Source organism: Dreissena polymorpha, chromosome 15, assembly GCF_020536995.1.
Source record: "Dreissena polymorpha isolate Duluth1 chromosome 15, UMN_Dpol_1.0, whole genome shotgun sequence".
Lineage (NCBI taxonomy): Eukaryota > Metazoa > Mollusca > Bivalvia > Myida > Dreissenidae > Dreissena > Dreissena polymorpha.
In genome coordinates, this window is record NC_068369.1 from 3,216,145 (window position 1) to 3,228,646 (window position 12,502).

The 12,502-nt window shown below is 34.7% G+C and overlaps 1 protein-coding gene across 1 annotated transcript in view; it reads left to right on the forward strand.

The window, feature by feature from the left end:
* LOC127860781 (titin-like) overlaps positions 1–12,502 on the forward strand; it is a 218,787-nt gene that overhangs the window by 17,545 nt on the left and 188,740 nt on the right. The window contains exons 2-3 of the mRNA XM_052399060.1: positions 455–579; positions 1,226–1,382. Of these exons, the coding sequence (XP_052255020.1) occupies positions 455–579; positions 1,226–1,382 (282 nt within the window). The remainder of the gene's footprint in view (positions 1–454; positions 580–1,225; positions 1,383–12,502) is intronic.

Genomic DNA, 12,502 nt, shown 5'->3' on the forward strand with positions numbered 1-12,502 from the left:
CAGGAAATTAAACAACAAAACAAAAAAGTGCTAGATTACACTTTATTTGATAAAAAATAAACACTGAGTGATTTCTTTTAATAATGTTTTAATGTACAATTTTTAATTAAATAGCTGACAATGAAGACATTCCACAAGTATTAAAAAGAAATGTTCTTGAAAAATGCATCAATAACACTATTTCTATTGCTTCTAGTGACTAACTGTTTTCATAAATAAGATATATAGTACAAAAATAACTTAAACAGTTGGTTTATAAAAAATTAAAAAAAAATTCACTAGTTAAAATTTTTATTTTTATTTTTTTTTGTTTTCTCTGTGATTTTTGTTCTTTTATTTATATTTTTATTTCGACCCCCCGACCCTATTTTTCTAAAAAAAAAAAACGTAAATCAATTTATTAAAAAATGTTGGACTAATAACAAAAATACAACTTTTGAGATTTGTTTTGTAGAGCGTTTTTCTGATGTTATACCAACAATTTCTACAATTGGTGATGATGACAAAAGCAAGAAAATTCACATCAAGTTTGATGGATTGTACCCTTCCCCAACAGCTGTCACAGTTAAAAAAGGACTGGTAAGGACTCAAAACTGAACTTAGCATATGGCATTTTGAAACTTCCAATAACCTTATGAAATTAAGACAATTTACCTCAGTCTAATTATTGTCGGTTAGAATTAAAGGTAGACAATATTGACCTGACGTTCATGAACTCTTTTAGCATAATTTATAGGCTTTTTCCTGCGATTGCATTCAGTTTTGTGTTTTCATGTTTTGCTGGAGTTTTATGAGACTTTATCAGTATACTGAGTATACTTAGTAAAGTTCATTTCACTCATTAAAATTGTGTTCAGAACGGAAAAATTATTAATTTTATTGTAACAGTACGTTAGTGTATTATGGTCAGTTCCAGGTTAGTATTCCCCATCTGTAAATACAAATAATTTGGTTCCAGCTTGTCAGGAAACCTGTTAAGGAAATTCATTATGTTAATTGTAGACATCGTCTCCTAAGACATTCTACAAGTAAAAATGCTGACTGATTTTCATTTGTGTCTACATTGCCAAGATCTTTTGCGGAATTCTGTAAAGTTCAAATCCCTATCACTTATGTGATGGTCATATTTCAGTCCAGCAGCTTGTGAAAGTGCAACATTTTGTTTCTGTGGGCTTCCTTCTCAACTGAAGGTGATTTACATCTTGTTATTGTTTTATGTTTGTAGATGTTATTATCTGGAATACAAAATATCAGGCAAAATGGTCAATTCTTCAACTTTGAGTGGATATCATCAGACACTTTTCCTGAGGGAACATATTATTTCACTATTGAAGGGACTACAAGGACTTCTTCTCCAAATGAAGTCACAATTAAAGTTGAAGGTAAGAAATGTGCATGTCCTCCCAAACTATGATGCCTGAAGCCTTTAACTTGTCCACTGTTTTTCAGTGATTCTTACAGGAAAATATATTTGCTGTGACACAGAACTGTTTTGGTGTTAAAATAAGGTGACATCCTGCGTTTGTATGTGGATATATGGGTAGTTATAACTGAGTGCTATTAGTCGGTTTGGCCACATTTCATACGGATTGCACCACTGTTTGAAGCAAACAAACAGACTTGTAGAATGAATGTGTGAAAGTATGCACAATAGCAAACATCTTTAAAGTATCAATCAATATTTCGAGGGTTGAATGCAAAACAGCTCTAAGTGCTTTTTCAAAAAAAAATCAGGAGAATGTTTAAACTGTATCAGAGGAACAATTCACACAATTAAGACTAAATCAATTTAAGTTTATTGATAAAAGTCTGTTTTTTTATACGCCCCTTTTAAAAAAATGGAACTTATTATATTTTCACCTTGGCGGCGGGTGGGCGGCGTCCACAGCAGTGTCCGCTCTCTAATTCAAATAGTTTTTATCCGATCTTCCCCAAACTTGGTCAGAAGTTGTATCTAGACAATATCTAGGTCAAGTTCGAATATGGGTCATGCCGGGTCAAAAACTAGGTCACAGGGTTACTTAGTGCATTTCAAGCATTTAGCATGGTGTCCGCTCTCTAATTCAAGTAGTTTTCCTCTGATCTTCACTAAACTTGGTCAGAAGTTGTATCTGGACAATATCTAGGTCAAGTTCGAATATGGGTCATGCCGGGTCAAAAACTAGGTCATGGGGTCGCTAAGTGCATTTCAAGCATTTAGCATGGTGTCCGCTCTCTAATAGAAGTAGTTTTCATCCGATAATCGCCAAACTTGGTCAGAAGTTGTATCTAGACAATATTTAGGTCAAGTTCAAATATGGGTCATGCCGGGTCAAAAACTAGGTCACAGGGCCACTTAAACCATTTCAAGCATTTAGCATGGTGTCTGCTCTCTAATTGAAGCAGTTTTCATCCGATCTTCACCAAATTTGGTCAAAAGTTGTGTCTAGACAATATCTACATGTAGGTCAAGTTCAAATATGGGTCATGCCAGGTTAAAAACTAGGTCACGAGGTCAATTAGTGCATTTCAAGCATTTAGCATGGTGTCCGCTCTCTCATTAATTTAGTAGTTTTCATCAGATCTTCACCAACTTTGGTCAGAAGTTGTGTCAAGATGATATGTAGGTCAAGTTGAAATATGGGTCATGGTAAAGTTATCAAGTTGTCCAAAGCCTTAAAACGGGTGTATCTTGTGACAGTTTGGCACTCTTGTTTCACTTTGTTTTTGAACATATAAAAGAAGCTATTTGCAAGAATCTACTTGGTGTCAGAGCAAAATATTGTATGATTTTAAAACTACCTCCACTGATATATTTAGAGTTTGTTTTTTTATCTCACCATAGCACAATGTGCTCATGGTGAGCTTTTGTTATTGCTTTTTGTACGTTGTGCGTCGTCAACATTTGACCTGTTAACACAATTTAGGCCACATTTATTGTCCATTGATCTTTATGAAATTTGGTCAGAAGATTCATCACAACAATATCTTGGACGAGTATGAAAATGGTTACTGTTGCTTGAAAAACATGACCGCCAGCGGGAGGGGCATTTTTTCTAATATGGCTTTATATGACTATATTAGACCCTTGTTTACACTCAAGAGGCCACATTTATTGTTCGATTATCATGAAATTTGGTCAGAAGATTTGTCCCTATGCTATCTTGAATTAGTTGGAAAATGGTTCCAGTTGGTTGAAAAACATGGCCACCAGGGGGCGGGGCATTTTCCCTTACAGTGTTTTTTTTCGCCATTTTGGGAATGGGGCTGGGTCCCTTTGGATTGGTAAAATTCGCTGCATTTTTACTAAAATTGGGAAATTAGTGTTGTTATTGTTTTGCTAACATATGCTTCAAAATTGAGGATACAAGTGTGTCCAGTATTATATTTACTGAGGTCTATCTTATATGGATTAGAGATGAAAACAATATTCAGATCTAAAAAAAGATTTATTTTTATTTTTTTGAAATCTTCCATTGGGAATTTTTAGCTCCCATTTGGGAAAAATATATACTTTTTTTCCATTGGGAATGGGTCTGGTTACTGGACGCAATTTTGAATGAAAAAAACACTGTCTTATATGGCAATATATGGCTATAGTAAAACCCTGTTAACACTCTTGAGGCCACATTTATTGTCTGATTATCATGAAATTTGGTCAGAAGATTTGTCCCAATGCTATCTTGGATTAGTTTGAAAATGGTTCCAGTTGGTTGGAAAAATATGGCTGCCAGGGGGTGGAGCATTTTTCCTTATATGGCTATATACGGCTATAGTAAAATCTTGTAAACACTCTTGAAGCCACATTTATTGTTCGATCTCCATGAAACTTGGTCACAAGATTTGTCCCAATGATATGTTGGACGAGTCGAAAATGGTTCCAATTGATTGAAAAACATGCCCACCAGGAGGCGGGGCATTTTTAGCTCCACTATTATATATGAAATATTTATAGTGGAGCTATCCTACTCACGTGAGCGTTAGCGTGCAAATGTTAAAGTTTGCGTACCACCCCAAATATTTCCTATGTCCCTTGACATATTGCTTTAATATTTTGCATACTTCTTTACCAACATGACCCCAACCTATAAACAAGAGCAGACAACTGTATCAAGCATTTTGTAAGAATTATGGCCCTTTTTTCACTAAGAATATGCATATTATTGATAAATCTATGTTAAAGTTTGCGTACCACCTCAAATATTTTCAATGTCCCTTGACATATTGCTTTCATATTTTGCAAACTTTTTAGCAAACATGACCCAATCTATAAACAAGAGCAGACAACTGTATCAAGCATTTTGAACGAATTATGGCCCTTTTTCCATTTAAAATATGCATATTATTGATAAATTTATGTTAAAGTTTGCGTACCACCTCAAATATTGTCAATGTCCCTTGACATATTGCTTTAATATTTTGCATACTTCTTTATCAACATGACCCCAATCTATAAACAAGAGCAGACAACTATATCAAGCATTTTGTAAGAATTATGGCCCTTTTTCCATTTAGAATATGCATATTTTGATAAAACTATGTTAAAGTTTGCGTACGACCTCAAATATTGTCAATGTCCCTTGACATATTGCTTTCATATTTTGCAAACTTCTTTACCAACATGACCCCAATCTCTAATCAAGAGCAGACAATTGTGTCAAGCATTTTGTAAGAATTATGGCCCTTTTTTGTCTAAGTAACTGAATATTTGGTTAATATTTGTGTTTAGATCCACTTGACTTCTAAAGTATCAAAGCTATTGATTTCAAACTTCAAATATTTTTTTACTATCATGAGGGTACTGTACCTGGCAAGTTCAATTATACCTTGACCTTTGAATGACCTTGATTCTCAAGGTCAAAAGAATAAATTGTAGTTAAATTGCCATAACTTTTTTATTTGTGATCAGATTTTATTAATACTTTGACAAAACAACACTTACCTGAATACCACAATGGATTCCACCCAAACAATACCCCAACCCACAATCCCTGCCCCCTCCCCCACCCCCCCCCCCCCCCACCCCCCAAACAAAAAAATAATTTTTTATGCTCCCCCAAAATTTATTTTCAGGGGAGCATATAGTCGCCGCTTCGTCTGTCCGTCCGTTCTCATGAATGATACATTGTGCAACTTTTTTTTATGCCTTGATATACCTTGTGTGTCTTAATTTCATTGTGCGACTAGTCGCACAATACATTTGCCCAAAGTTCGTCAAAATGTGTCTTTTGCAACTTTAAACCTATCTGGAGAAGTCGCACAACGTTTTTGTCCAAAGTGTGTCCATAGGATGTCCATGTAAAACGATCCAATGAACACCAGGCTTTTTAATCGATGCATGCGCGTTCTCCTGCGTGTTGGACATGTGGCTTTTGTGTGCAGTGGGACTGTTGAACGTCGCAGAAACCATCATAACGGATAACGGATTTATATATATAGAACCATATGTGAGGTAAGTTTCGTATGTTTTCTTTCTATATGTATAATCCATTTAGATGTTTTCTTTTTGTGAATGACTTGTGGCACCCAGTTTAAGCAATGAAAACAGGAATAAATAAGGTCATTTTGAAATATGTTTTATTGGCCACACAGTGATCGGGAAATAAAATATTTAATTTGTGTCTCATTGTTTTTACATTAAATATGCCATAAGCACAATGACTTTTCGACGAGAAAACCCACATTGCTTCCACTAGTTGTTAATAATTTCGCTGTTTTTTAACGCGCACCTGCTCGTCATTAGCAACGTTAAAAAGACGCCGCCATTTTGTAAGGAAAAAAAATAGTAAAGCAGCAGTGTGGGGGCGTCAGCCCCCATAATACAATTTTAATTAGATTAGACAAACTGGGAATTCCCAACTGGTCAAACCAGAGTGCCGAAGCGGCATTTCATTATGATGTTGAAGTTACCAGGTGCCGAAGAAACTAGATAACTGTTAATTGTATCCACTACCTGTGTGTCTTAAAATGGGGGCTTTTCCAGGGAAACCATGTGTTGGCTGCCTACATGTTTCAAGCTTTACATCTTACGAGCAAATAAATGCGTATTGCTCAAGCAAAAACATTGATCATCACATTGTTTTCAGTGAATCATATTTAAAGATGCATTGGCGATTATTGTTTGCTGAGGAATTGAAGTTGGATATCCATTATTTGAACAAAATTAATTGAACCTAATGCTCCTTGAAATGACACCTATTGTTAGGTAGGTTTTACTTTCTGAAATTAAATGTTTATAAACACTATGATACAAAATCTTAACAATACTTATGTTTGATGGACAAAATGAGTTCCACAAGTCTAACAGGAAGTTGTCAACTTGAAACTCCACATGTGCTGACTTTCTGTGTTTACAGCTGTTGTTTGTGTTAAATTAGTATTTCTGTATAGATTGATTGACCGTTATTTGCATGTATGGGATCGTTTCTATGGTTATCATTGGATGTATAACCAGGACCCACAATGAGGTAAACCGTCCATTAATGTTAGCTTGTATTGTATAATACATAAACCAAATCATTTAGTCATCTAAATTGTATATTCAATACTTCAATTAAAGATAACATTTACTTCACACTCGCAGGTTTCTGTACGGGTGCTATTCCATTTAATACATGTTCTCATATGCAAGATTTTTATGCAGACGCCCCATTCATGTGCTTCCGCATGCGCATACATATATTTCATATTTTGATTTGAATTTTGAATATGAATTTAACAGACTTCTGTTAATTTTTGCTAGTGTTATTGTGCCATAAGGTATAGGTTAAAAAAGAAATGTAGGGCAATATTACATGACGCCAAACATACGGAAAGTTCACCATCTTGTCAATTTGTTGTAGTTCCACGACGTAAAGTATAAATATACTTCAGACTTTATTAAAATAGGATAGGATACGTTCATTGCCTTGTCGAAGATAAAATAACTATAATAAAACCAATGTTGTTGTTCAACTAGACAACTCTCGTCCGCATGCCATCCGCATAAAATGGCTGACCAAGAGATTTTATGCGGGCGGATTTTGGGAACATGCGGATGTATATGCAGATGAATGGAATAGGAGAAACATATTTTATAGTGATTGATTATTATGCGGTTGGGAAGATGTGGATGTAGATATTATATAATAAGATAGATGGAATTATTTCAGCAATACAGTGGGTTTGGATGTGTGTAGATGGAATAACTCCCTAAAAGATTAAAGAAACGTTAAAAAATATTAGAAAATGAATATTTATATAAACCATTTTCAAAAACTAATAAAATGCTGCTTTTATAAAATATCAAGACATATGATTGTGTCTGTGTTCATTTTGCCCCAATCTGCCCTTATTAGGTGTGACAGTTGGGTAACACAATTCTCGCGAATCTGGGTACTTGCCATTATATACCAAGAAAATTCCCCTGTGTTTGTTGGGTAAATCCTTTGTAAAAAGTGTTTAGGTTCTTCCTTGAACTAAAGTGATGTTAAATTTAGAAGTGCGCATAAGTATATAATATTACCTTTCAGCCTTGCAAAGATAATGGGAGGACGGGTTGTTCTGGAGTAGACTGCCAGGGATGCCAAAGAATGTTAAATGGCCTGTCCAGATGGTGGATTGCAAAGAGAAGAAAGTGATCGCCTTCTGCAGATCCGAAAATGCTTAGTATGTATATATATTTTTATGTTTACCTCTTTGTTCACCTATGCACAAGGTAAGCTTTTCTGACAACCAAATGTGCATCATCATCAACAATTTGTTAACAAGGACTGAACAAAAAACAGTTGAAATCAATCGGGACTTTATCTTTAAATTTAAAAATTATATGGGCAAGTGGCTTGCAAAAAGTCTTTAGTCCCAGACTAGCAACTAATAAAAAATATGTAGACGTTAAACCAGTCTGAGCAAATATTGTTACTCTACAATAGTGTTAATAAAATAGAAGTACATGTAACTGCTGCAAGGATTCTGCTCGCATGACTTGGCTACTTTCATATTTACTGTTACGAAATCTGGTTTCCCGAAGTCGGGTTATTTGCTGGCATGAGCCAATTGAGAATTGTTTAACCAATTTCTTCATTCTGTCGCCAATGGCTCAAATGGCGGTTGCCAGCGGGAGCCCAGTGTTTGATGACATGAACATATTAAAAATTAATTAAATGTGATCTGGGAAAATATTCTGTGACAAGCGATCAGAAAAGTTGAGCAGTGCTGTCCTCCAACAGCTCTTGTTTTTATTATTGACTGTTTGATAAAACATTAAAATTAAACAGAATGTGTTGGTCATTTTAATATATATTCATTATCCACTGTGGTACTTCCAGTTTTAGTGAGTACCAAAGGCAACTTGAATCTTTCCCTGGACAATTAGAGATGAAAAAACTAGGGATGTCAACGAATATCCGAATATTCGGTCCCGCACCGAATTTTCGAATAGTATTTTCCGAATCGAATATTCGGAAGAAAAAAAAATCGAGTAATTTCAAAGACTTAGTATTCGTGAAATTTGCTTCAAACATTGTTAAAAAAGTAGTTCCTCATCTCAAAGTGTTTATTCCGGTAGTCGCGATAATGCGTCGCTATGGTGATGACAGTACACATGCCAATAATCCCGCTAATTGCCTACCTTTAGGAAACTTAAATTGAACAAAGACAGTCACTTTGTGTGAAATTATGATAGGTGCAAATCGCATCGGCAATTAAAACCCGGTCCGCACTTGATCTAATGACTCGAATTACATTTAAAATGATCAAAGATTAAATGAGTAAAGGAAAAGCCGACTTGGTGTAAAACACAATTAAATAAGAACTTATGCAAAAGATTTTTGATTGACGTAAATCGCGTTCTCCAATCGAAAATGTTTTTTTTTGCTCTAATTAAATTGAGTAAATGCGTATCGTGTGGTTACAATCACGTTGTCCAATCAAAAAAGCTTTTAGAAAATAATTAACTCAACCTCTAATGAGTATTTGCGTATCGTAAGGTACAAACTTTAATTAATTACTCAATATTCAATCAAGTACTTTACTTAAAGAAATGTTTTTGGTATTTCGCCCAATATGTACAATATTAAAGTTAAAAACAGTTTTTATGATTCAATTTTAACAATAACATCTAGCTTTAAACAGTCTCAATATCAAAATAATCAAAAGTCACCCAAAATTATCAAATGTATATGAACGTTTTGAAAATGTTGACGTTATTAACACTGAAAGCTAGACGTGGCTGTTACCGTTCAATACCCGCAAGAATGAACCCACCTACCTTCCAATCGCCGATTCCCATTACCCATCTCCCTTTCAATGAAGAAAAATTCCGATTCCTTTGTTTGATCAAACTTTTAAACTAATATTCACGAATATTTGATCAACATCTAATAAAAAATAATCAACAAAATCAACTTCGAATTTGCGACGGCAACGCTGTGTCAATATTTAATCACTTCCGTTGAACTTTCGGTAAAAAACGAAAGTAGAATTCAAAGAGTAATGATACGGTAAACAAAGTTGATTTGTTTTATTTTTTCCAACAGATGTTGACCGAATATCCGAATATTCGTTCGGAAGGATGACCGAATATTCGAATACCAAATCGGTATTCGTTGCCATCCCTAGAAAAAACAAAATGCATTGGTACAAAAAAGATGTTAAAAAAGTTATGTTTGTTTATTTGTTTATGTTTAGCTTATCTAACGCTGTTTTTAGTAAAACTCACCAATGTCCTCTGTAACATAATAGTTACATTTGATGACGTCTCTATAAAAAAATGTTCAAATAAATTTGGTTGTCCCATTTATAATATTTCTATCACAGATGGGTGCTCAGTGGGCGCATAGTGAACTTTTCTGATCCTTAATTAAAGAATGACTACCATTTTGAAGCAGGTTTTTAACCAGGTTTTCAGAAGGAAAAAACTGGTTATTAGATTGGCGAATGCGGGCGGGCTGGCTGGCTGGCGGGCTGGCGGGCGGGTGGAACAAGCTTGTCCGGGCCATAACTATGTCGTTCATTGTCAGATTTTAAAATCATGTGGCACATTTGTTCACCATCATTGGACGGTGTGTCGCTCGAAATAATTACGTCGATATCTCCAAGGTCAAGGTCACACTTTGAGTTCAAAGGTCAAAAATGGCCATAAATGAGCTTGTCCTGGCCATAACTATGTCATTCATTGTGAGATTTTAAAATCATTTGGCACATTTGTTCACCATCATGGGACGGTGTGTCGCACGAAAGAATCACGTCAATATCTCCAATGTCAAGGTCGCCACGACTAAAAATAGATTTTTTTAAAAAACAAACTTACAAAGGGGGTTAATTTTGTTTTTTCACAATGAAAACCTGGTTTTGTGACAATTTTGTCCCTTGTTAAGTTTAGAATGATATCTATGTTAAGTTTAAATCTGGGTTAAGTGTGTCACCAGATGAACAATTAAACAATTATATGAGTTTATAAAAAAAGAGAAACAGAATTGTTGAGAGTTTTCTATGACAGTGTTCATTTTGTTTTCCTGGTGCAATTCAGTTGAAAGTTATTACTTAAATAAATATACATTTGTACATGTTAATATAAATTTTACATTCAACACGAACACACAAGGTACTTGCATGTTCATTTTGTTTGTCAATAATTCTGAGGTAAATGCAGTGCTTTTTAAAGCCAATTTTACAGCCTTGATAGTCAGCCAATGAAAATACTGGAAGAGAAAATATAGTTATTGTGTTTATAAAATATTTAACTTTTATTGGAATATTTAATGCTGATCTAATTTTTGTGTATTTTTGCTCTTTGATCATGTAAAAAAATAAGATGGTGCAAATTAATAAATAAAATACTGAGTGAATTGTAATTTTTTCTAAGGAAATCAAATTATCAGTTTGAAAGTACAGCAGTCTTGGTGCTTTCTACAAATCAACCTGTGTGGATAATACCACAGCCGATTGCAAATTCGAACAATTCTTTTAAACTACTGATATTGAGCTGAATATTTTTAATTCCAGTGGTACAGGTAGTTTTACATTCTCTTGAAAAAAAGCCCACAAATACTTAAATTGTTGGATTGTTTATTCGTTATGTATTAGATTGGTTGCTTTTTATACGCCCGTTTTTAAAAACGGGAGGTATTATAGTTTCACCCTTGGCGGGCGGCTTCCACAGCAGTGTCCGCTCTCTAATTGAAATAGTTTTCATCCGATCTTCACCAAACATGGTCAGAAGTTGTGTCTAGACAATATCTAGGTCAAGTTCGAATATGGGTCATGCTGGGTCAAAAACTAGGTAACGGAGTCACTTAGTGCATTTCAAGCATTTAGAATGGTGTGCGCTCTCTGATTGAAGTAGTTTTCATCCGATCTTCACCTAATTTGGTCAGAAGTTGTGTCTGGATGATATGTAGGTCAAGTTCGAATATGGGTCATGCCGGTTGAAAAACAAGGTCACGAGATTACTTAGTGCATTTCAAGCATTTAGCATGGTGTCTGCTCTCTAATTAAGGTAGTTTTCATCCGATCTTCACCTTATTTGGTCAGAAGTTGTGTCTAGACATTATGTAGGTCAAGTTCAAATATGGGTCATGCCAGGTCAAAAACGAGGTCACGATGTCACTTAGTGCATTTCAAGCATATAGCATGGTGTCCGCTCTCTAATTAAAGTAGTTTTTATCTGATCTTCTCCGAATTTAGTCAGATGTTACATCTAAATGATATCTAGGTCAAGTTTAAATATGGGTTTTGCCGGGTCAATAACTAGGTCTGGAGGTCACTTAATGCATTTCAAGCATTGAGAATGGTGTCCAAAACCTTTGAACGGGCGTATCTTGTGACAGTTTGGCACTCTTGTTAGCTTTATAATTAAAGTCACACAATTTATTGACATGACAGTGACTGGTATTGAACAATTTAGTCACACAACTTATGGACATTGTAATAGTCACACAAAAAATTAAAAATGGCGTCTGATCTTATTTTACGCTTATACTTGATTTCAACAATAACTCACTTGATGATTAGTACAGTCACACAATTTATGGACATGACAGTCACTAAGGTTATGGACGTTTAAGTCACACAAGTTATGGACATGACAGTTACTTAGTTTAATAAAATTAGTCACACAATTTATAGACATGATAGTCATTTAGGTTATGGACAATTAAGTCACACAGCTTACAGACATTACAGTCGCACAACTTACAGACATTACAGTTACTTAGATTATTAACATTTAAGTCACACAATTTATAGACATGACAGTCAATTAGGTTATGGACAATTAAGTCACATAACTTACGGACATGACAGTCACACAAGTTATGGACATGACAGTTACTTAGATTATTAACATTAAAGTCACACAATTTATGGACATGACAGTCACTAAGGTTATGGACAATTAAGTCACACAACTTACAGACATGACAGTCACACAAGATATGGACATGACAGTTACTTAGTTGAATAAAATTAAAGTCACACAATTTATAGACATGACAGTCACTCAGGTTATGGTTGTTAAAGTTACATGAGTTATGGCCATAGAAAT